The 26,113-nt window shown below is 36.9% G+C and overlaps 1 protein-coding gene across 5 annotated transcripts in view; it reads left to right on the top strand.

The window, feature by feature from the left end:
• SLIT2 (slit guidance ligand 2) overlaps positions 1-26,113 on the top strand; it is a 257,178-nt gene that overhangs the window by 201,787 nt on the left and 29,278 nt on the right. For 4 of the 5 annotated variants that reach the window (XM_021396009.1, XM_021396012.1, XM_021396013.1 and 1 more), the window contains exons 17-28: positions 506-649; positions 2,556-2,699; positions 3,384-3,550; positions 4,381-4,513; positions 11,478-11,546; positions 14,452-14,523; positions 14,745-14,816; positions 16,135-16,206; positions 18,458-18,621; positions 22,545-22,669; positions 22,803-22,900; positions 24,313-24,452. In XM_021396009.1, the coding sequence (XP_021251684.1) occupies positions 506-649; positions 2,556-2,699; positions 3,384-3,550; positions 4,381-4,513; positions 11,478-11,546; positions 14,452-14,523; positions 14,745-14,816; positions 16,135-16,206; positions 18,458-18,621; positions 22,545-22,669; positions 22,803-22,900; positions 24,313-24,452 (1,400 nt within the window). The remainder of the gene's footprint in view (positions 1-505; positions 650-2,555; positions 2,700-3,383; positions 3,551-4,380; positions 4,514-11,477; positions 11,547-14,451; positions 14,524-14,744; positions 14,817-16,134; positions 16,207-18,457; positions 18,622-22,544; positions 22,670-22,802; positions 22,901-24,312; positions 24,453-26,113) is intronic. The other variant, XM_021396010.1, reaches the window with a different exon arrangement.

Below are 26,113 nucleotides of genomic sequence, written 5' to 3'. Positions count from 1 at the left end.
TTTTTACTAATGTCAAAAATGATTAACATATCATTTACTGTTTACATTCACACATTTCATTTACATATGTTGCTGTTTATTTTCTTACATTTATGTCTGTTGAGATGAAATAAAGAAATCAGAGTAGCTAGTTGTGCTAATACTCATACAGTACCATTTCATCATTAATTCATCCAGTAATGCTAGAAGGACTAGAGATTAAAAAAATGTATATTCTTTGACATGATTGGGATTTTTTTTTTAATGAAAATAAATTTTTATGTGGCAGCAGCATGTACTGGGCATTTGCAAACAATTTCCAAAAACTGCTGTAAAAATCTTTATTTCTGTAGTCAGCAGGACATTAACTTCTGTTTTTTCCAGTTCAAAGTTGAGCAATATGTTCATTGCTTACGCAGGAACTTAATATCTTGAAATCTACAGTTTATTTAATATTTAGCAGTTCATTTAGGGTATTTAATAAAAGAAAAACATGTTTTTCTCCATTTCTGTTAATGTGTAATAGAAACCTGAGCAATAACAAGATTACAGATATTGAAGAAGGTGCGTTTGATGGAGCCTCTGGTGTGAATGAACTATTGCTCACTAGCAATCGTTTGGAAACTGTTCGAGACAAAATGTTCAAAGGACTGGAAAGTCTTAAAACACTGTAAGTGTAATTATTTAGGTGTTCTTATTTCTTCTTTTCCTATTTTTTAAAAGTAATCTATTTGTCTTAAAAACTTTGATTTTGGATTAGCTGTGGATTACTCAAGCATATATAAAGTCTTTTTCCTATTTCACAGAAAGGTTAAAATAAAGAATATGAATGTATTAATTATTGATATAATGTAGCTGAAGTTCTTATGATTTTCAGTAATTAATAGACTACAGAAATTATGGGTCCTCTTAAATGATGAAGCAGTTGAGTATGAGTAAACATCCAACTGCAGAAACAGAAATGGGAATAATCATCTGCTTGAAAGCAACAGAATTTTCATTGGAATTACACATTTTACATAATGGAATCTGATTTAGTCCAACTCAATCAATACTGAGTATTTTGCTAGAGGAAAAAATGATTCTGGGGGATATTGAAATGTGGGAAATGATTCTCTCCTAACTAATTTTAATGTCATTTCAACAGTGAATGGAGGAGTGAAAGTACTACAGCTTGAACTTATTTCATTCTTTCCATGAAGGTAGTTTAGCTCTTTCCAGTCACCAAAAAAGAAAAAAAAGGAAAAAAAAAGATGTTTATACAATCTCCAGCTTCTTGGCATTCTTCAGCATCAATCCTTTTGATCAGCAGCCCGGAGCCAACATAAATGGTCTCTGGGGCTTCAGCTGTCTGAAGATATTGGGCATTTTTAATTTTTAATATATTAGACCCATAATATATAACTTTTCATTTAAAGCTGATAAATTTGTTAGAAGCAGCTAGGCCACAGTGTAGAAGAAAATTATTTATTTGTTGAAGGGTAAATAGGAAAACAGCAAACGCCAGAGCTCCTGTGTTTTCTAACAGATATATGAGAGATTTTAAAATAGGTGTTTCATGCTTTATTTCTGTAATTTTTACTAAGTCTTAGAGTCATGCTGAAGAAGAGTCTGGGTAGCTTGATCTCTTTCATTTGAAAAGATTTGAGAATGTAGCGGAAGTGCTTTCTATCTTTTATCCTATGAAAATATAGTGTGGAAGGGATCTCGGGAGGTCAGCCTGATGCAGCCTTCTGCTCCATGTATATAGCAGTTCTGTACTCACTTAGGCTTGGGAGGTCAAAGTGGGAAGTATGGACTGCTGTGTGTGTCTGATTTGGAGGATTTCAGTCAATTTCATTTATTGGCGATTACTGATTCTGTTACTGAAAGAAAAAAGCCAAATGATTAGGGAAATAGCCTCTTGCATTGGCAAAACAACTTTTTGTTCTCCACTTCTCTCCGTACACGTTACACTCAGGTGCAAGGCAGTGCAGCGGTCCCTGTGGTTCCTCTAGCGGTAGCAGTCCCTTCAGTCACATCTCTTGGCCTCTGCTCGGGCAGCAGTTCAGCTCTGGCCCCTGCTCTCACACCACTTTGGCTCCATGCCCTGCTCCAGGAGCTGCTCCTTTGGTTGCAGCCACTGCCTGGGCTGCTGGTTGGCCCTGTCCCTTCTGCTGCTCCAGGGTGGTCTTCTCAACTTCCTATCTCCTGCTATGTCCTTGTTGCTCCTTTTTACCCCCACATGTGTTGCCTCATTTTAAACTCACAGGCCATGTAAACTCATCCGATCAGTTCAGAGGCACTACGGCCTCCTCTGAGTGGTTTGGTTTTTGGCTGCAGACAGACAGGCTGTCTGGCATGGAGCAATCCCTGACTTCTTCTCACTGAGGCCACCTCTTCATGTTTGTACCTAGTTTAACTGAAACCTTTACAGGTACATTTTTTTTATTTTAATCTCTTTGCCATAGTGCACAGTGGAAATGTTAGGTGGTCCATGTTATTTGTAATTCAGTAAGAAATCAGTACTAACACAAAACATTACTGAGCACTTTGACTAGCCATAAGCTGAAAAATGCTGAACTTTATTTCCTCAGGATGCTGAGGAGCAACCGTGTGAGCTGTGTGGGGAACGATAGCTTCACGGGCCTGAGCTCTGTCCGCCTACTCTCGCTGTATGACAACCAGATCACCACTGTGGCACCAGGCTCCTTCGATACCCTGCATTCGCTCTCTACATTGTGAGTCACATTTGTGTCCCTTTATAAATGCAATGCATAAAAGGGAAGGGAAAATTGGGTGAGCATTTTCCAGTCAGTTTACTGAAGAAGTGCTTTCTGTAGATAGCATCATTCAGGAACTTATTTAGACTCTTTTTTTTACATAAAAATTGACACTATTCATTGAGTGACTAATTTGTACATATTAAGGATGGCATGTTTATAAATAATGGAATTGTCGATATGTTTGTTTTGAAGTAAGGAGATGTGAAAGTACTGAGACTTCTGGAAGTAAATTCATTTTTATAACTGGCATGTAATCAACTTAGCTGTCACTTTAGGTAGGAAACTTATTCTCTGGAGCAAATAAAAGATGGAAATCTTGAGATGACAAATTAATGGAATAGCTGTTGTCAGGTTAAAGCTAATAATGTAAAGTAATCAGCCTTCATCTTTATATGACATTATTGTATTATCAGTACACTGTGGCTTGACAACTAGGTAAGTCAAGTCTTTGACAGTTTTAAATTATTTCTAAACGAGTTCTCTTAAGATTCACTGTGTAGAGCCTAAATTACAGCTTTTAAATATGGTTTGTACATACTATTGTTTGAAGAACTGTATTTAAGCTTAGCTTTTTGAAAATAGAATACTTAGAATGAAAAAAGTTCTGTCAGAAGAAGTGAACTTTCATGTGGTTCTCAGAAACCTCTTGGCCAATCCCTTCAACTGCAACTGCCATCTTGCATGGCTTGGAGATTGGCTAAGGAAGAAACGCATTGTGACAGGAAACCCTCGCTGTCAGAAACCTTACTTCCTCAAAGAGATTCCTATCCAGGATGTGGCAATTCAGGATTTTACATGTGATGATGGTAAGAAAGTTTATATTTTAAATTTTACAACTTCAGCTTTCATGTGAGTGGTTTCATGGTTTCCACAGATCACTAAGTAATGTTCTTTAAATTGAGAAATAGTATTTTTTAAATCACAAGTGTTTCCTACTTATTTACTTTGTCAGCTGAAAAAGCTTTCACCCTCTTTTAGATAATTAGCAAGAATATGGTTATAGTATGTATACTTTCAAAAGTTTTTTTTGCTTATGCTCTGTAATGTAATTATAATTTAGAGATAACAGAAAGTAAATTGATTAAATGCTGTAGTTCAAATGAGAATATTCTCAAGTATTGATGCTCAAATCAAGCACTCCTTCAGACTACTTGATCAATTATCATGATGTTTTGATCAGTTTGTGAGTTCCAGAATTTCAGAATTCCCCTCAATACTTAAAGAAATAATGGGTATCTTGCATCTCTCTCACATTCACTTCCACTTATTGAATTATTAGTTTGTCAGTTTTCAAGGCTGCAACTTTTCTTTAAAGGGGCTCTTTTAAATTATTCACTTATTTTGAAAATCAGCATACATATATTGCTTTATTATACTTCATTTTAAGTTGCATTCTTTAATGTTTTGGTTTTTTTTCCGAACAATAGCATTTTTATCTAGTAAAACAGCATTGTACTAAATAAAGTGTTACTTGAAATGTAAATTCCTGGAACAATGAAATGAAAATCCATTCATAGACATATCATAATGCAGAAATCTCATTTTTACTTACGGGAATTACATGTGGGACATTGTAGCTAATCCTCAAATGTCATTTGCATAGCAATCTTAGCATCTGTTTGTTTTTATTAACCAGGAAATGATGACAATAGCTGCTCTCCACTGTCCCGCTGTCCTGCAGAATGTACTTGTCTAGACACAGTAGTTCGCTGCAGCAACAAAGGCCTAAAAGCTTTGCCTAAAGGCATCCCAAAAGATGTAACTGAACTGTAAGTGGCACTCTTTTTTCCCTTTCATAAAAGTCAGTGTCAGATATATAGTGTCAGATTCAGCAGCAAGGGGAACATCGAAGAATTTGCTTTAGTAAATCGGTAGAAATTTATTGATATGCTGCTTTGTAGATATAAAGACTTGCGAGGAATCTTGAGAACTCTGATGTTACGTTTGAATTAGCAATTCTGGCTACATCTCAAAAATCTCAGAACCTTCTGTTGCTGCAAAGCTTCAAAAATTTATATATATAAAATTGTAATCACTCTTGGAATTTATAACACCTGCAATTAAACATTGCATGTCACTGAATATAGTCATTATATTGCAATGGATTAAATTATAGCAAAGGTGAATCTGATTAATATGTGAACACTTCCAATAGGAAGGAATGGAGTTCAATTATTTTCAATAGCAAAAAAAAAAAAAAAGCAGTCTATTAATATGTTTGTATTTTTTCATGACAAATATTTTCTAATATTTCAAAAAGACTGGTTTTAAGAGCTATAAAGTGAGATTTTTCATATAGACAGTCATAAAATCTGGAACATTAGTACTCTGGATGAATTTTTATATGAGGAAAATGGTAAAGATTGCATTTTAAGCAAAGATATAACTTGAATATGCAGATGGAAAATAAAGCTAATATAAAAAATGTTTGTTACCTCATATATTGTTTGAACATAATGACTGAATAGTTTCTAGATGAGTCAGTCCCCCTTTATCAAGGGGAAAATATAAACCTAAAAATTACGTTCATGGTCTATTTTGAATCTTGATCACATAGATTGCAAAGCTAAAAGAAAGAGTTGGAAATTATTGACGAGAAGAAAATTTGGTTATATTCTCATCGTGAGTTACAAATGGGAAATGCTCAGTACTAAGTTAATAATGCTTCACAGTGACTAACATAATACTTACTTCAGAAGACATCATAATTGTGTTTTAAGTCACAAAAAGTTTTATTGTTTTTTCTTATTAAAGATCAGATTCTGAAATGTCCACCACTAATTTGGTGCTTAAAAGTATCTGGACATGTTTGTTCATTAATGAAGAAAAGTTATTAAGCATTCAAACTAGCAGACAGTTGTGTAAACATATGTTATTTTATTAGTTTATGCTTGGTTTTTTTGTTTCTTTGCTTGTTTTTCATAAAAGAAGATTACTTAGAATCATAGAATCATAGAATTAGCTAGGTTGGAAAAGACATATAAGATCATCCAGTCCAACCGTCCACCTACCACCAATAACCCCACTAAACCATGTCTCTCAACGCTATATCTAAATCTTTCTTGAACGCTTCCAGGGACGGTGACTCAACCACCTCCCTGGGCAGCCCATTCCAGCATCTGACCACTCTTTTGGAAAAGCAGAATTTCCTAACGTCCAGCCTAAATCTCCCCTGGCGCAACTTGAGGCCATTTCCCCTCGTCCTGTCACTAGTTACAAGAGAGAAGAGGCCGACCCCCAGCTCACTACAACCTCCCTTCAGGTAGTTATAGAGAGCAGTAAGGTCTCTCCTGAGCCTCCTCTTCTCCAGACTGAACAATCCCAGCTTCCTCAGCCACTCCTCATAAGACTTGTGCTCCAGACCCCTCACCAGCTTCATTGCCCTCCTCAGAACACGCTCCAGGGCCTCAATGTCTTTCTTGCAGTGAAAGGCCCAAAACTGGATGCAGTACTCGAGGTGGGGCCTCACCAGGGCTGAGTACAGAGGGACAATGACTTCCTTACTCCTACTGGCAACACTGTTTCTGATACAAGCCAGGATGCCATTGGCCTTCTTGGCCACCTGGGCACACTGCTGGCTCATGCTCAGCAGAGTGTAGAACAACACCCCCAGGTCCGTTTCCTGCACACAGCCTTCCAGCCACTCTGCCCCAAGCCTGTAGCACTGCCTGGGGTTGTTGCGGCCAAAGTGCAGGACCTGGCACTTGGTCTTGTTGAACCTCATCCCACTGGCTTCAGCCCAGAGATCCAGCCTGTCCAGATCTCTCTGTAGGGCCTCTCTACCCCCAGGCAGATCGACACTTCCTACCAGCTTGGTGTCATTTGCAAACTTACTGAGGGTGCTCTCAATGCCCTCATCCAGGTCATCAATAAAGATATTGAAGTGGACAGGTCCCAGCACTGAGCCCTGGGGAACACCACTCGTGACCGGTCACCAGCTGGATTTAACTCCATTCACCACCACTCTCTGGGCACGGCCCTCCAGCCAGCTCCTTACCCAGCAAAGAGTGTACCTGTCCAAGCCACAGGCTACCAGTTTCTCCAGGAGAATACTGTGGGAGACAGTGTCAAAGGCTTTGCTGAAGTCTAGGTAGACCACATCAACAGCCTTTCCCTCATCCACCAGACAGGTCACTCGATCATAGGAGAAGATCAGGTTGGTCAAGCAGGACCTGCCCTTCACAAACCCATGCTGGCTGGGCCTGATCCCCTGGTTGTCCAGCAAATGCCGCATGATCTCCTTCAGGACAATCTGCTCCATAACCTTCCCTGGCACCGAGGTCAGGCTGACAGGCCTGTAGTTCCCCAGATCCTCCTTATGACCCTTCTTGTAGATGGGAGTCACACTGGCAAGTCTCCAGTCTTCTGGGACCTCTCCAGTTGACAGGAACGCTGATAGATGATGGAAAGCTAGATGATGGAAAGTCTTGACTATCTCCTCCACCAGCTCCCTCAGTACTCTTGGGTGGATCTTGTCTGGCTCCATGGACTTGTGGCAGTCCAGGTGGAGTAGTAGGTCTCTGGCCGTTTCCTCCTGAATCATGGGGGGTTTGTTCCGCTCCCCATCCGAGACTTCCAGGCCAGAGAGTAGAGTGCTCTGAGGACAGCTGGCCTGACTTTTAAAGACAGACGTGAAGAAGGCACTGAGAACCTCAGCCTTTTCATTGTCCTCAGTGACCACATTCCCAGCCGTGTCCAGTAAAGAATGGAGATTCTCCTTGGTCCTCCTCTTACTGTTAATATATTTGTAGAAGAGTTTCTTGTTCCCTTTAATCCCAGCAGCCAAGCTGAGTTCGAGCTGGGCCTTTGCCTTTCTAATTTTCTCCCTGCACATCCCAGCAACCTCTTTGTACTCTCCCCGAGTTGCCTATCTCTTCTTCCACAGGAGCTAGATTCTCTTTTTCTCCTGGAGCCTCAGGAAAAGATCCCTGTTCATCCACACCGATCTCCTTCTCCACCAGCTCATCTTGCGGCTCAGGGGGACAGCCTGTTCCTGTGCCTTAAGGACTTCCTTCTTGAGGAGCAACCAGCCTTCCTGGACCCCTTTACCCTCCAAGACCGAATCCCAAGAGACCCTCCCTACCAGTCTCCTGAACAATTCAAAGTCTGCCCTCTGAAAGTCCAAGGTAGCAGTTTTGCTGTCCCCTCTCCTGGTTCCACCAAGAATTGAGAACTCTACCATTTCATGGTCACTCTGTCCAAGGCAGCCTCTAACTTCCACGTCTCCCACCAGACCTTCCCTGTTTGTAAACAGCAGGTCTAGCAGGGCACCTCCCCTGGTAGGTTCTCTCACCAGCTGCAGAAGGAAGTTATCTTCCATACACTCTAGAAACCTCCTAGACTGCTTCTTCTGCGCCGTGTTGTATTCCCAGCATGAATCGGGGAAGTTGAAGTCCCCCATGAGGACAAGGGCTGGTGATCACGCAACTTCAGCCAGCTGTTTATAGAACGCCTCATCTGTCTCTTCATCCTGGTTAGGCGGTCTATAACAGACCCCCACCAGGATGTCTGCCTTGACAGCCTTTCCTTTGATCCTAACCCATAGAGATTCAACATTGTCTTCCCCAGTTGCAAGCTCAATAACATGAAAACAGTCTCTAACATAGAGAGCCACGCCACCACCTCTCCTTCCTTGCTGTCATGGTTTTGTGATTTTCGGTTATTGGTATCCCACATCATAACATCATGTAGTGGATATACCTGGTTCTCAGAAGAGAAGGACTACTACAGTCCCCACGGTACTTTGCTCCTTTGTTACCATTTTCCAGCCGGAGGGAAAAGATAAAAGCTCACAGTATAAAAACTTGCTGATCACGAGACCTCGTCCCTTTTTCCGCCCGTCTCTCGTCTTGGCAGCACCTCGCTCTCCAGCCGTCTTATCGTCGGTAGTAGAGTAAGGCCTACCTTGATTTTGGGACATTCTCTCTCTTTGTATTGGATTTATCAGCTTAAATTGTGATTATATTGTATTATAGTGTGTTGCTTTGCATTCCGATATTTTATTTAGTAAATTAGTTTGTTTCTCCTCAGATTGTTGCCGCTGTTCTTTGCTCTCAGGGCCATCTCCTTACCCTTTTTCCCTTTTCCCTTTTCACGGGGTGTGGACCCGTGGATCCCCTGTCCCCTTCGTCACGGAACCGGGCTGAACGCCCGTAAACCGTTGACACTTGCCTATCATTTCTGAAGAGCTTGTAGCCATCCATTGCAGCACTCCAGTCATGGGATTGATCCCACCATGTTTCCGTAATGGCAACTAAGTCATAGTTTGCCTGCCGCACGAAGGCTTCCAGCTCCTCCTGTTTGTTGCTCATGCTGCGGGCATTGGCATAGATGCACTTCAGCTGAGCCCGTTGCCTCACCCCTAATCCCGATGCCCGCCTAGGCACACCTCCTGCAGGGCTGTTTTTATCCCCTTCCCCCTTCCTCTCTAGTTTAAAGCCCTCTCTGTAAGCCCTGCCAGCTCCTGGGCAAGGATGCGTTTTCCCCTTTGAGACAGGCCAGACCCATCAGCAGACCTCAGCCCTGGTGCCGAGTAAACCGCCCTGTGATCAAAGAACCCAAAATTCTTGCGTTTGCACCAGCCTCTCAGCCATGTGTTTATGAGATGGGTTTTCCTGCCCCTTTCAGTGTCCTTCTCTGTTAATGAAGGGGTAGAAGAAAATACCAGGAATACTCTGTACTCCTATTCCCTGAACTAACCGCCCTAGTCCCCTGAAGTCATTTTTGATAAGTTTCAGGCTTCTGTCAGTAGTCTCATCGCTACCGGCCTGAACTATTAATTAAGGATAATAATCAGAGGGGTGGATCAAACTGGGGAGTTTTCTAGAGATATCCCTAATCCGGGCCCCAGGGAGGCAGCACACCTCCCTACGGGTAGGGTCGGGCCGACATATAGGGCATTCCATTTCTCTCAGAAGGGAGTCGCCTATGACGGTCACCCTTCTGTCCTTCCTGGCAGAGGCAGTCTCAAGGTATGGAGTCAACCGCCTCACCTTAGGCAGCTTAAAAGGCCAGACTTAAATACAGTCTGGCCTACTAAAACACAGTTTGACAATGTACAGGTATCAATACAGTATAAAATTAAGCAGCTGAAGAGAGATACTTTTGGAAGTGCAAGTAGAACCCTGACTGTGACTGAAAACTCATTTGTGTACAATTTTGTATGCTTCAATTATTGTTTAAGCATGCAATTTAGCATATTTTTCAAAAGGATAATGGAGGTAATTCCTGTTATCAGCTGCATACTGATTGATTATTCTTGTTGATTAGCATGCATAACTCTTCATGTATTTTGTAAAATATCTCAATAGTTGTTTCTTTTGAACTAACAGGAGTTCTCATCAGCCAAGTGTATACTTGTATTTCAGTTCTAATGAAGCGGAAACAATATATCATAATTTATCTGTCTGATAAAAGAATTTTATCAGAATACTTACTCCTTCAAAAAGTATATGTTTATTTATTTATTTTTTAATAATTAAGTATATGACCCTGTGCTCCATCAATGTTGGGGGAAAAAAAGCTTTTTGATCAGATGGAGATGGTTAATGAATTATCAGGTTTAAAAGAAATAAATATGTTTCAACCTATCCATACAGTAAAGACAAAAGTTTTCAAAGATGTTACAGCATGCTTAAAGGCATTAAGCTCAAAATTCATCTAAGAATATCTGTAGACAAGGCTGCTCTTAACTCAAGTGTGTTCTAAGCATTTGGATCTTCTTTGTGTAGAGATAGTGAGGGTATAACTTTTACTTGGGATCCAGAAGAGAAAAGCAGTATCACCTTAATGCCACCATCAGCAACTCATTTAACCAATTTAACATCCTTAACATTAAGGATGAGCAAGTGAGCAAGTTTGTTATTGAGGATTATGAGCATGGAAGAAGAACAGTGTAATACAGGCTCTGTAAACCTGCAAAGAGGAAGAAAATAAATGTAACTTTTCTAGTGGAGGGTAATTTATTACTGTCTTCAGTCCATAACATACTGCATAAGAACAGGCTTGTGATGTATCTTGTCTGATACATCATGAGAGACACAGGAAGAAGTTAGAGAAGACGATCAGAATTACAGGCATGACAAATGAATTTGCTCATATTCAGAACTGGTATCGGTCCTTGCTGTTTCTACACTAAAGCACTAACTCTGAAATGTCAGGTTGTGTTTTTTCTTTACTGTGCGGGTGGTGAAACACTGGAACAGGTTGCCCAATGAGGTTGTGCCCCCTCCCTGGAAGCATTCAAGGCCAGGCTGGATGGGGCTTTGAGAAACCTGGTCTAGTGGGAAGTGTCCCTGCCTATGGCAGAGGAGTTGGAACTAGATGATCTTAAAGGTCCCTTCCAACCCAAACCATTCTATGATTCTGTGATTCTTTTTGTGATAGCTGAAGTCCACACTTAAGATGACTTGCATAAGTCAGATTTACATTTCACCAGTAGGTATGTGAGAAATGGAGATGATAACTCATCTTAAAAAGCATTTAAGAAGTAACAAAAATTACTATGTAACTGCTATTACTTCATGATATTCAAAGTATCTGATATAATAGCATTTGCATCTTAGCCTACAGGTGATCTGGAAAACAGTATTTGCACATAAGGCTTCTTAAAAAATGAGAATAATATGTATTCATACAAAACTTTATTTACTGTTAGATTCTAAGATTAGTAGATGAAGATGCTATCATTTTAACGAAAAAAATAATGCTGTGTATTTTATTTTTCTATTCTAGTTATTTGGATGGAAATCAGTTTACTCTTGTTCCTAAAGAGCTCTCCAACTACAAGCATTTAACACTTATGTAAGTAGCTTTAAAACAACTTTCACTACTCATATGAAAACAAAATAAAAAAATCTCCTACTTCATTATACTTGGTTTTATTTGTAGGATAGGAAAAGAAAGAAATAAATTTATCTTTTAGTAAACATAACACCAAAACACATTTTATAATGGAGTGTATTTTATTCCACTGATCACATCCTACATATGAAATACTCAGTCGCATTTTATAAACTGGGATGTTTCATTCCAGTGATTGCATAACAAAGTAAATAAAGGATTAACCTGGAAAAAGTTATAAGATTTTTAAAAATATGTTAAAATATTACAATATCTTGTTACATAGCTACATTAAGGCACTATAAAGAAAGATTCTGTGGTATGCTTGATATAGGAATAGCAGGAGTAGCACATGCTTCTGTTGTAATACATGAATGTGAGCCCTTCTATTCATCCAGTTATATACGGTTCTAGAGCTGATATAGAACTTCATACTCTCAACTCTGTGGCTGACTCATTCTGATTTGAGGCAAATCACAAACTGCTCTGAAATTTATCACTCCAACTTCATGAAATGTTTCAATATTTCCGTACTTTGGAAGAGAAAAATGAGAGAAACAGGAAGGCTGTCAATGTAAATGGCTGTAATTCTATTGTCTTTGTTAGCACTATAAAAATTTATACCAGCTGAGTTTGAACTGCATAACATTCTGAAAGTACTTCATGGTTTTAGTATAATTGGGGAAAAAAGTAACAAAAGCAGGGAGAAACAAAATCCCTTAAATTTCTTTTTGACTGATTTTAGAGTATTGCTGCTAAAATTGAAAATAGTTTGGCATTCAAAACCAAGAACTTTATTTCCTTTACTTACCTATGGTAGATAAAAGTGGCCATGGTCATAAACTTAGAAAAGAGATGCTTTGAAACCTTTTTATATTTTACAGATAGCATCAGCAAAAAAATCCTGCAACATTCTCAAATGTATGTAGGTCACTCTGAAAGTAATGCCTCCTGTTTGTTTCCATGGAAGCTGAACAGATAGAAAGAGCTTAATAACATTAATTGATAGAGCAAATTCTCTGCTACAAAACATTATTTTTCAGCAATGTCACCAACATTAACTGCATTTTTGCCAATGTTGAACAAGAGCCTGCACATTGTGCTCATAAAAATCTGCATGAGTTGAGGTGACCCACTGTCACCACAGCTAAAACGCACCACTACCACAACCTCACTGTGCTCGCATCCACTGTTTGGTCTCCATAAACATTCAGTAAGCATCAATGAATGTCAGTGGCTGTAATGTTTTCCACATGGAGGAATTCAGTGACGCACCTTTGCTTCATCTGCACTTCCATGTCAGATGCCATTCTGTTAGACTACCCTTCTGCTGTCGTCTGTTACTCAGCAACATGTAACAGAATACTGGTGGGAAGGTTCAAGCTCTACTGCCATACAACCAACATCCACCTCTTATATCATGAGTCAATATAATATAATTACTTTTGGAGCAGCCCTCACATATGATGTAGACCTTTTAGGAAGTCTCTGTTGATTGTGCAGGAAAGTTAAGCAAGATCTAACTCAAAGCACACAGAAAACATAAATGTTGCAATTTCAGTGCATACAAGAAGCAAACATATAGATTGGACTGTATGCATTAGCAGTGTCATTGGAGACTGGATATATGACTGGAGATTTAATTAATTAGAGTAATAATTAGAAGGCTTCTGTCACAAAGATTAGGTACTTGTGGTATATTTTTGACAAACATAGCCAGAAATTATATAACTTTACCTCTTCATTGGAAGATACACACAAACTATTTAGCAGACATTTGTAATACAAGAATTTGTAGGTGAGCAGTAAATAAAATACAAATGAGTATTAAGTCTCCGTTTATCAGACTTGATACATTATTGTTATCTCTTCTGATTGTTTGCTCATACAGCTGTTCTGAATTTGAGAATGCTCCTCGGCTGTGTTTGGAAGACCAAAACACTATGCATAAACAAGGAATTACTTATGACTCTGTTGAGATCCAGACTTATGTAGACAGTTGTTTATTTCTAACTTCTTTCTCATGTAAACAGATTGCACTGTTATACATGTCTAGTATGTTTGTTATTATGAGTCAGTTGTCTTACATGCTTTCATGAAATTTAAAGTGGAGAAATATGTGTACTGCCTAGCTATTTAACAGTCAGAATACCAACATCACCTCAGAAACAAATGCTTAAGCAGATTCAGAATTAAATTTCACCACAAAATACAGTAAACTTTAGTGAAACAGCCAACATAAAATGAAAACTCGAGAAAATACGAGAATCAAGAACAAGCATTATTCAAATTCAATATGGCTTCTTCAAAGCTTCTTTGAAGCTACCAGCACACCACTCTAGCTTCTATCATACTTGCACTTAAGATTTTATCCATTAGAATATCGAACAACAAGAAAGATGTTAAGACCATAAATCATAGATAGTATTCAGTATAATAGTCTGGGCTTTGAAGTATTCAGCCTACAGATGTGAAGTAGAATATTATATGATATTTACTCAGGTCTCATTAGGGACATGAAAAAAATGATTTCAACTTTAAACCATCACTTTTATTTCTATACTTGGGTTCATGTAAGATTGTGTTATTAACTCAGTAGCATGATGGACATTGCTGTTGTAAAAGAATGCATCACGCTGCTTTTTCATCTGTGTTGAAATGAATATGCTTTTCATTGATCAAGCTAAATGCTTGCTGGGCTTGTGTATGGCATGTGGAAATAAAAATGTGTGCTGCTTTAAATATTGATACCAATGATGATGCTACTTCTACTAATAAAGTTAATTTGTCTGTCAGTTTAACTTCCAGTGTTTCAGGACTCGGGCAGTCATTTTAAGGTCTGAATTTTTGAATTTATTTTTTATAGAGATTTAAGTAACAACAGAATCAGCACTCTTTCTAATCAGAGCTTCAGCAACATGACTCAGCTGCTCACCTTGTAAGTTTAAACATGTAACATTGACGCTTTGAAAACATGACAGTGTTTTTTGTCTTGAAAGAAGGGGCATTTTGTTGATATTAAAGCTTGCTTGTTGTAGAGGCTGTAAAATAACTTGTTTCCTAACGGGCTGTTTGTGCAAAAGCTGTTTTTGGTCATGCTCTGCGTTCTGTTTACTGAACGCTTGATTCACTTGCTGACAGTAATGTGTATGTTTTCAGAATTCTTAGTTACAACCGCCTGAGGTGTATCCCTGCACGGACTTTTGATGGGTTAAAATCACTTAGGTTGCTGTAAGTATTATTTTTTAACCATTATTATTTTCCAAAATTTTTATTTGGACAAAGCAGATAGTGGATTTTTAAATCTGTCAATTATTTGAGCAGTGATAATTACGTAGTCATAAAACTCTAAATTCATTCTAGGGGAGTATACTGTCAAAATACTGCACAAGACATTATATGACCCTGGACAATATGTATATACTAAAGCATATGCTTATGACTTTTCTGCTTTTTAATCGTGACTGTAAGTCTTTTTGAGTTATGTTCTTACTTGTTATGATAATTAAATTCTGATAAAAAAATAATATACATAAATTTCTCAGTTATATATGAGGGTTTTTGCAGCTGAATTATGAAGATATTTATTCCAACAGTCAATTTCTGTATTTCTTGCTTCATTTATTTGGGACAATTTCCAAAACCATTGCATCACGATTAACTATTCAAAACTAATAAAACATATTTTGATTCTAAGAAAACTTTCACTTTTAACACTAAGAAAAACATGGTTGAAAGAGCATTAGGAGAAGCAAGAAAAAGAGAGAAAGCAAAATGAAAACCAGTCTGTCTACTTTCCAGCTTCAGTTTGCTATAAAAAATTATAAATTCTATATCAAAAGATTCCCTAGCTGAAAATGTAATTTTTGTCTCTATTTGGGTAGTTTATAACTTTTTTGTAGTTTAAATTGATGAAATGTCTCAAGCATGGCCTTTTTTTTTTTATGTGCGCTCATATAACTCCATTTATTTTATATAAATACAAAAAGTTTCAAGTCTTAACAATAATTCTGTATACATGCAAATGAATGAATTTGTATAAAAGGAGAGACATTTTTATGTAGGTATGCTACAGAAGACCAGTCCCAGTATTGATGCTTAATAAGGTCTTTACTATCGAATTAGGAAAACAACCTTAATACTTATTTATATTCATGAACAGTCAATACTTGTATTTTCCATATAACTGTGAAAGATAAAAAACACATGAACAAAATTAGTGGGAATTTCAGGGAACTGATGAAAAAAAGTCAGAAATAAGAACTCTTCTGCCAAGCCTAAATTCAGAAAGCACTTAGCAGAAGTACACTTTTGACAGACCTTTGTTCTTTGAATTTTAAAATATTCATGTAATTATTAACATTTCTAATTAAAAATGTAAGATGAAAAAATCAAGTGATAAGTAGGCAGCTGGTTAGAGCTTTAAAAAAAAAAAGATTGGAAACACAGAGGGACTGAAAAAAAAAAAGATTTAAACTGTTTACAGAAGCTGAAATTTGTAAAACGAATCCATATCCATATATCTTATTTTATTTATTTTCTTTTGAAGGTCTTTACATGGCAACGATATTTCTGTGGTTCCTGAAGGAGCCTTTAGCGATCTCTCAGCGTTATCACACCTGTGAGTATTCAGATGATAATCATGTCTTTTACATTACGTTTAACAAATTTCATACGGTTAAAAAATGATAACAGTGAAGGTCTGCTCTGGAACAACCCCATGCAGCAGCACAGGCTGGGTACTGGCCTGCTTAGCAGAAAGGTCCTGCACCTCGTGGTGGGTAGCAAACTGACGTCAGCTATGTGCCCTTACGGCAATGAAGGCTAAAGATTCTCTGGGCTGAATTACTAAGTGTGCAGCAAGGTGATTGAGGAGAATGGTCACTCCCTTCTGTTCAGCCCTTGTAAGGATAGTTCTGGAATATGCATTCGGTTTCTCCAGTACAAAGTAGGTGTGTATAAAACAAAGCAAGTCCAGGATAGGAGCAAGCAAGGTGGAGTGCACAATGTGAGCTGTGAGGAGATGTTAAAGGGATGGGGCTTAACGGAGATAAAAGAGATGTTAAGGGCGGACCTAACAGCAGTCTTCAAGCCTCTAGTCTAAGAGAATTACAGCAATGATTGAAACAGATTTTTCTCAGAGGCTGCAAAGTGAAGGATAAGAGTCAACAGTCACAATCTGCAATGTAGGAACTTTCATTAAACGTAATGAAAAATTCTTCATCATGAGGGTGGTTCAGCTTTGGAAAAGTTTGCCCAGAGAACTGGAGGAATCACCCCCTGGAGATTTTCAGAACTCAACAAAGCAACCGTGCTCTGACTTCGAAGTGTGCCATGCTTTGTGCAGGAGGTAGGACTAATAGACCTCCAAAGAGCTCTCCCAACCTAAATTATTCTGCTATTCGGTTGCCTTTAGATGTACTTGTTTTTTATTTTTCTGGACAGCTGTAGTTGTCAAATAATTATCTGCTTCTAGTTCAGTGTTGGACATTTACATCTAATTTTCCATTTTTCAGAAGTTTGATGAGCCTGATTAAGCTTTAAGTCATTGATAATTCATTCAAATGCTACTATTAAACTAGCTCAACTTTATCAAATATCAGTAAGACTTAAATAGACTTGATTGTCTTTGCTGTTAATTTTTTCTTAATGTTACTAGTTATCCTCTCTAACATTCCTATTTTAGCACAGCAACTGCATTACCTCAATTTGGGCTGACAATTACTCTTGCAAATATGACCTGGGCAAATTTGTAGGTATTTCTTTTTACATGGGGAGTTCCCTATGACCCGACCATATCACCAGGTCTAATTCTTGTTACTGCTCTCACTAAAGGCTGACTGAACACGCATATATGTATATGTATATATGCAATTTCTTCTGTTCAGCTGGAAGCATACAGCTATAATGACGAGAACTTCCTACTCAGTGTGGCAGAAAAGTGTTTCTGCAGTAGTTCCTACCACCTTTGCTTGCCAAGGATTTTATTCTCTCTCTTGAAGATCCACTGATCCAAAGTTGTTGAGCAATTTGAAAAAAAGCTCGATGGTTATTGTATTCCTTGAAAGGATTATGGATATACCTTTATAGAATAACACAATGCTTCTATCATCTGAATTAACTGCATAAGATATAGCTGTTCTCAGAGTTTTAAGAGTATTTATGGCTTCTAGCAGAAAAAAAAAGACACTTAAAAAGCCTTTACAGAAATTAATTCCAAAAAAATCTCTAGTTAAATCGTTTTTTAATTTGAAAAGAAATCAAATTTATTTAAAGAAATGGATTTTCTTTTGTAACAAGGCAATTCTTACATAGCTCCCACCAACGTAGGATGGTGTAGCTTTATTTACTTATAAAGGAGAGATCTCTTACAGAAAAGCACATAGCTATGAGTTCAGTGGGAGAGCTCCAAAGAGGAAATAATTAAATCAAATTTGGAAGCTTGAAAACAGATGGTTTGCACCAGCATGGGAGTCATAAACTGAAAAGGAAAAATATCTGAGTGGAACTCTGTGGGGTTGCTCTGGCTGCTTTGGAAGAAATACTTTTTTCTTCCTAACCTAATTTCCAAATATCAGTTTCATTCTGATGATGCAGCTGAACTCACTCATTACATACCAAAGGTAACACAGAGCTAGCTTACAGAAATGTAGGCATGAATGGCTAGGTTTTTGACCAGATTTACTGCTGAAACTTACTTCTTGATTTGAAACCTCAGTTCAGACACTTCATGCACTTAGGGTCAGTTTGGTGGAGGCAGGACTGATTAGTGCTTTGAGGAGGTTTTTTTGCCAACCTCAGTTTTCTGGGTTCTGCTTTTAAAAGCAAACATTTAAAATCTTATTCCCTTTTTGTTTGTCTGCTTTCCACAGGGCTATTGGAGCAAATCCTCTTTACTGTGATTGTAACATGCAATGGCTGTCTGACTGGGTAAAATCAGAATACAAAGAACCTGGCATTGCACGATGTGCTGGCCCTGGAGAAATGGCAGATAAACTTCTACTCACAACTCCTTCTAAAAAATTTACTTGCCAAGGTACTGTTATTTGTGTGTTTTGTTTTTTTTTTCACATTCATTTACATTTCAGCACTTGTTAGAGAGTCTTCACTCTGCCTTGTCATCGTTTTTCCTTATACTTAGGGATCTAGCCATTCCATTCAGGAATTGTATCTATTTTAAAGACTTCAGTGACTTTTTTTTTTTTTCCAAACAGAAGGTTGAGAAAGAAAGTCTTCCGATTTTCAGTGTAATAATCCTCAGTATATGGATGTACATAGATACCTGGTTCTGTCTCTGTCATGAACTGAAATTTAGTTATTTAATCTACCCTTTTCTTAGCCAAAGAATGTCCTTTCCTTTTACAGTAAAAACTATAAATACATTATAATCCTTACAGTCTGCATTATCTTAGTGGAATATAGTTGCATCAATATGTGAAGAATGCTGTTTTCTTTGATGTTTCAGAATAAAGCCTAAAAAAATGTAGAACAGATAAAGGATATGATTTCCTTTACAGAGGTCTCATTCCAGAATGTTACTGTGTAAGGAGGTTTCTTTGGGTGTGAAACAAGTATTTATCTCCTTGTTGGTACCTGTGCTGTTGGTGCCTTTATCACAGCTTGAACCATCTCCATTTAATTCTCAGGTTATTTTTCTGAACCTTAGAATTTTTTGTCTTAGAAGAGTGTCCTTTTGATTTGTACGTGAGAGTCAACTAGGTTTATTTTGCTGTTTAATCTCCCTTTTTAAATAATTTGAAAGCACACTGTATCTTCATTTTTCAGACTCAGGCTTATACTTGTAAGTCCTTACTAAGCTTCAAGTTATTTGTGAGGCATCAGATAAATCTGATCTTGTCTTTTGTAGAATTGATTTATTCTCAGAGTCTAGGTAATCTTCTAAGATATTTTTACTTATTCATCTTTTAACACATTAGCAGTGTTAATTCATTTGTAAATTCTTCCTTAAAAAGGTGATGGGACTATGCCAGATTTAGCTCTCATCCCAAATTGTTCTTTACTGTATGTTCATCCTACTTAGTCTTCTCTCCTTAGACTTGAAAGTGAAAGACACTGAAAAATGTAGACATGAAAAATGTTTTTGTAAACAAAAACCACTGGAAATTCAACACTTTATTTATTTATTTGTTTGTTTGTTCTACATGATGCCAATTAATTGTCTTCCCTTCCAAATCCCTCTTGCAATTTTTTGATAGTACTTCTTCAAGGCCATACCAGTGTTATATGCATATGACACTAATCTTTTGCAAAGTTCCTTTGTCTGATTTTAAGCAGAAGATTTGGTGGCCAATCTGATCATTTTCTCTACAAGAATCCATGAAACATATTGTAGATATGCTCTTATTACACATTGTTGGAGGGATATAAGTGAAAGAATATTTTCAGGAAGATGAAGGACTTGCTTAGTTACTTTTTCATTTTAAAAATCCGAGTCACCCCTTCCTACAATCACTGTTATGTTTCCATCAGAATCCAGATAGTACATCTTACTTCTTGCCCATCAGAAAATATCCTTTATATTATTATGCAGGGTAAGAACTGTATTTGTTTCACTTCCAAGAGTGGAGATCTGGTATTATGGATACCTTTGAGAGAAAATAATTTTCCTGCTACTGCTCTTCTGTGAAGATGCTCATAATTACAGATTGCCACTCAGCAGCTTTTCAATGACATGATGGCCCTGTAAGACCTTATATGTCTCTTACTCAAAGATAAGTAATTTTACCTTTTTCTTAAAAATGATCTTCTGAATAGGAATTAGGAAGATCCTCTATTCCTACTAAAAGCAAAATTTTAGGCTACGAGAGGAGATTTTTGTCAGATATAGATCTGTTTGTGTTCTGCTATTGTGTACAGAAGAAGTGTGTAATTCCCTCTTACCAGTATCTGGATTCATCTGAAAGTGAAATTGTTTCTTGAATCTGAATCACATAAAAAATAGTTTGCTGTGAAAATGAGTATTTAAAAATGAAGTCTCAGTTTTAAAATCCCATAAAATCACAGGAAAAACGAACCTTACTCTAATTTGTGAATTGCTTTCTTGCTAGGATCATCCCTTAGTATTTTCTTCTTGCAGTTGTTTTTCTAGGTTTGTGAGTTTTTTTTTTTCTTTTCACATGCCCTCTAACAGATTCTCAATCTTTTACTCTTTTACCATTTATGCCCTGCTTCTAGAGATTCCAGGGCCTTGTGGTTTTCTGATACCAGGTAAGGTTGCAAGTAAGACCTGGAATGGGTGATATGTTTAAGAAAAGACCCTCTGACCTTCCTTTTATGTACCTCAAACAGACTTCTTTCCTACAACATGCATGCTTACTGTTTGTTTTCCCTTTTGATGAGTTTAGAGCTGACTCATCATGATATATAATAGTTCTATGAAAAACTTTATGATTTTAAAAGCCTAGGTTCAGAGTTTGAGTTACCTGATTAGCATTGTACTGACATCAGTGATTTCATTAGCAGTTTTGGTGTAAGTGACTCTGTAGATACTGATTTTGATGCAAGAGCAAAGAGGATCTCCCAAGTCATAAAAAGTCAGTATTTCTTGCAAAATCACAAAATCAGACAGTGTTGCTTACTAACTTGTTGGGAATTATGTTCCCATTTGGTGACTCTATTTTAGAGTTGGAATTTAGTTTGCTAAGTCAAAATAAGTTAATAAGTCAGTTAATTAATTTTTTTTAATTCATGCCAAATAATGACCATTTTATTGAATGAGAAGTAGAAATTAGGCCATGATGTTTAGAACAAGAATAAGCAGAGGCTTACGGTCTACAGAACAGTAAGGGCTTCTCACTCCATATGTTTTTCATAGGACATCTTAATGCCATCTAGCAATAATTTTTAATAGTCTAGTGTTTTTATCTACTTGCCTACCTTTGCTATTTGCTGCTTTAAGGAACTGTAATCAGCTATAGATTTTTCTTTCAAAATAAGGCAATGAAAACAAAAATAGTCTATGATCTATATAGATGGTGACTTTGGCAGTTGTCACAATTTATCTTACCACAGATTACTGTGTTCTTCTCCCAGCATTTGCTTGCAAACTCTGACACAGATGGGTACCAGCAACTACAGATTAAAGGAAAAGTTTGTCAGTCTCTCTGTAGCACCCCTACTGTATCCTTATAATCATATGGCTTCCTTCCATGCCAGCTCCTTTACAGTAGCTTATCTGAGCTTAATTTCCAAATAAAAAATAAATTTTAAAAGTTTAACATACAAAAAGGAGAAAAACACATTATATCTCACTAAAAGTGCACTGTTACTTCAGAAAAAAATTGCAGTCTGGCTTGTTTCACTGAAAACCTCTTAGAGAGCAAGCAGGCAGTTTCACCACTAGGTCTGAGGAGTTTGTTTTGCCTAGTCACTGAAGAAATCACAAGTTGTCCATTAGAATTTAAAAATTGCCTGTAGGTAAGTATGGATACAGCTCACAGATGTTCAACCAATTTTCCTATTTCATTTTGCTATTAGTTCTATGTGATCCTGCAAATAAATAAATAAAATTGAAAAAAGTGTTCTTGATAATACCACCAATGGAAGGACTGGAAACTGCTATAGTCTTTCTTTTCTCAGAGGCAATTTTTATCTGATAAAGAGACAAAAGTTGAAACTGTATTCTTAATTTTGTTAATAAAAAGGGAAGGCAATTATCATGGATCAGAACAGTACAGATTTCAGAGAATGAGGATATCAAAGTCACTTTGGGGTCACCTTATTATTATTTTTTTTTTAAGTGATTGAAGCCAAAAATCAAGCAGCAAATGTATTTGGGGATGTCAGAAGAATTAAGGACAATCAAGCATTCCATTCATGCAGAAATACCACAGTCTTAAAAACAAATACTGTTTTAAAATGTATAGCAGTGTAGCAGATACATCCTGTCAAATATAAATTAGTAGTTTGTTTCTGACTATCACATTTGTTTTTTTTAAGGGCCCGTGGATGTCAATATTCTTGCTAAGTGTAACCCTTGCTTATCAAATCCATGTAAAAATGATGGAACCTGCAATAATGATCCAGTTGACTTCTATAGATGTACTTGCCCATATGGTTTCAAGGTAGGTACTGGATGAAGAGAAAAAAAATTTACTGAAATATTAGCCTCTCCCTTTTAACAACAATTTGTTTTAATTGACTCCCTTTCATTAGTGTCTGTATTTTCTTCTTAAATGATGCCTGTTCCCTGCATAGGGTCAAGACTGTGATATTCCCATTCATGCCTGCATTAGTAACCCTTGCAACCATGGTGGAACTTGTCATTTGAAAGAAGGAGAAAAAGACGGTTTCTGGTATGTTGTTTTTAACTCTATTAACGGAATGGAAAACTGTTGACTTTTAAATGCTGAAATAACTGGTGTTAGTCTTTGTGTTTTCTTTGTTGGTAATTGCACCACAAAGGCAGGTTTTCAGTTCTTCTAAAGTTTTCATATGTGTCATTGTCCATAGAAAGCTTCTAAAGCCCCGAAAATGTTAAAAACAACAATAAATGGTTGTGATTTGTTGAGGCTTATCAGGTCAAGACAACATAGTATTGACTCCATTATGCTAATTAATAGCTGGCTAGATCCCTGCTGAAAACATCTCACAATTCATCTGTTGTCATGTGTATTACTTTAACAGACAGCATGTAAATGATAATACTTAAATCCCAGTGAAAGAGAAAATTAATGATTCATTTGAAACTCACTATGCCAGCAGATAAACATGCTGTGAGCATTTTTAATCTTGAGTTATTTAATCACACAGTACAATTACTCCAGATGTACTTCATGAATTATGAAATAAAGTTCTTTAGCATTCTTCTGTGAAATTATTAGTCATTTAATAATCTACACATCAAGCTTGTTACAAATGACACTTCAAAAAGAAACAATTCATTATCCTGCAATTCATTAAGACATTATTTTTATTTTTTAATCTATATTCTGCCCAAAGATTAAATACTTTTCTATTTAAAATTAAGTATGTAGATCTTAATATTATGTCTCTAGAATTTAAAGTGACATAGTCATGTCTCAGAATTTGACGTTTTTCATTTATTTGTTTAAACACTACATATTTTGAAAATGAAATTAATCTTATAGTCAAAGTTACAGTAATTATATATACTGGAAATTACATGAAAATGAATGCATGGTCATACTTGAGAGATATTTACTACCTTTTTTGATGTATTTATTTGTATTCACATATTTAAAAGCGAAATAAATATCACCCCTTTGAAAAGTTTATGTAGGCTTTGTTTTCAGATATTAATACATGTATTGTGTGTGGAACTTTAAATACAGTTTTACAATGATGCATTTAACTAAATGATAGTTAGTAGTACTACATACTAATCTTTGATTCAACAGTTTTTTCCATTCTCTTAATTTTTTTTTAAGAACAAGCAACAAAAAAGTAGGATTATTTTCCTTATAAATATGATCTCATTTAATAATAGAAAGGTAGCATGCGTTTCAAAAGAAGCGATCAAGTCACTGAAGAGACTCCTTAACCTAAAAGGCACAAATTTAGAAGCCTTTTTGCCTGTAACTTAAAATGATAAAAATATTTTGGTAATATTTGTTATATTCATTTTATATCATCTACATTCTTTTAGAGGGTAGTGATTATAATTAGCGTGCTTCTTAATTACAGAACTTCTATGATCTCCCCAGGTAAAATATTCATGTGCTTGGTTTTATTTTTGATTGTACAGGTGCACTTGTGCAGATGGATTTGAAGGTGAAAATTGTGAAATAAATGTTGATGACTGTGAAGACAATGACTGTGAAAATAATTCTACTTGTGTGGATGGAATTAATAATTATACTTGCCTTTGTCCACCTGAATATACAGGTAGGAGTGTAAGAGAAAGAGAAATTCCTAATAGGAAAGAGCACTATTTTTGTACGTGAATCAGTTTACTCTACAATTGACTTAAAGCCAAGTTTCCCTCAGTAATTCTCTTGTGTGTGGTTTGTAGTCAAAAGTAAACTTAATACCCCTTCATTAATTTCCCTGTTAGTTTTGAAATTATAGCATTTTGAAATTTAAGAGACGTTTCAAAATGTGTTCCTCACATATGTTTACATAGCTCAACCAAGCCAATGAAGAAAGCCCATAGATGTGAAAATCTGAAAAAAAAAATATTACTTTGATCTTCTATTCTCCAAGTTGCTGCCAGGGCAGAAAAGTATCTATTTGTACCAAATCCAGGATTTGGTATCCTGGATGTTGTCCTGCCCTCCTTTAAAAATATCAATACAAATTGTGATGAAGAAAATTTCATCACAAGAAAACAGCATCATTAGAGTTTGCGGACAGGCTCCTCTCTTTGAGACACAAGGTACCTTGCTTGCTCTCATCTCTGTGAGAATGGAGAATCGTTAGAACAGGAACACATGAGAAAAAGAAGAGGGATCTTTTGTTTATATTCATCTGTTTGATAGTTTTTCTAGTTAGACAGATCTGCTTTCTGTCAGCTAGCGGACCACTAGGAGAATGCAGAGCTTAAATTCACAAAACCATAATTTGAAACACATAACAAAGAAGCAAGATCCTCTCTAATCTAGGAATTAACTGACTATACCTAGTGTCAACGGTTTACGGGCGTTAGGCCCGATTCCGTGACGAAGGGGACAGGGGACCCATGGGCCCACGTCCCGGGAAAAGGGAAAAGGGGAAAAGGGTAGGGAGATGGCCCTGAGAGCAAAGAACAGTGGCAACAATCTGAGGAGAAACAAACTAATTTACTAAATAAGATATCGGAATGCAAAACAACACACTATAATACAATATAATCACAATTTAAGCTGATAAATCCAATACAAAGAGAGAGAATGTCCCAAAAATCAAGGTAGGCCTTACTCTACTACCGACGATAAGACGGCTGGAGAGCGAGGTGTTGCCAAGATGAGAGACGGCGGAAAAAGGGATGAGGTCTCGTGATCTGCAAGTTTTTATACTGCGAGCTTTTATCTTTTCCCTCCGGCTGGAAAATGGTAACAGAGGAGCAAAGTACCATGGGGAATGTAGTAGTCCTTCTCTTCTGAGGACCAGGTACATTCACTACATGATGTTATGATGTGGAGTACCAATAACCGAAAATCATAAAACCATGACACCTAGTCACCTTCTGTACTTAATATAATCCATCCTTTTGCGTCTATCAGTTATGCTTTTCACCGTCCCCAGGGAGAACTAAATTTGAGCTCTGGAAAACTGTAAGTAGAGGTAAAGTAATGAAGTAATTTCATTTATTGAAAACACAGCTAACACGTTTTTAATCCAAGGCATTTCCATCATTATTTCTACAACATACTGGATTGCTGAAATGATTTAGAGTATTCAAATTTGAAGTCGGTATCTAAATCTTGAAAACCCTCAGTGAGTAAAAATGATAGAACACAGGTGTAAGAAATATGATTTCATAATCTAATATATGCATTCATCCAGTACTTATTCTGGGTAAATGTTTGGAACAAATTTCTCCATGAAGAGTGAGCCACAATTCCTAA

Source organism: Numida meleagris, chromosome 4, assembly GCF_002078875.1.
Source record: "Numida meleagris isolate 19003 breed g44 Domestic line chromosome 4, NumMel1.0, whole genome shotgun sequence".
NCBI lineage: Eukaryota > Metazoa > Chordata > Aves > Galliformes > Numididae > Numida > Numida meleagris.
Note: the sequence above shows the minus strand (reverse complement) of the source record. Positions and strands in the feature narration are given on the sequence as shown.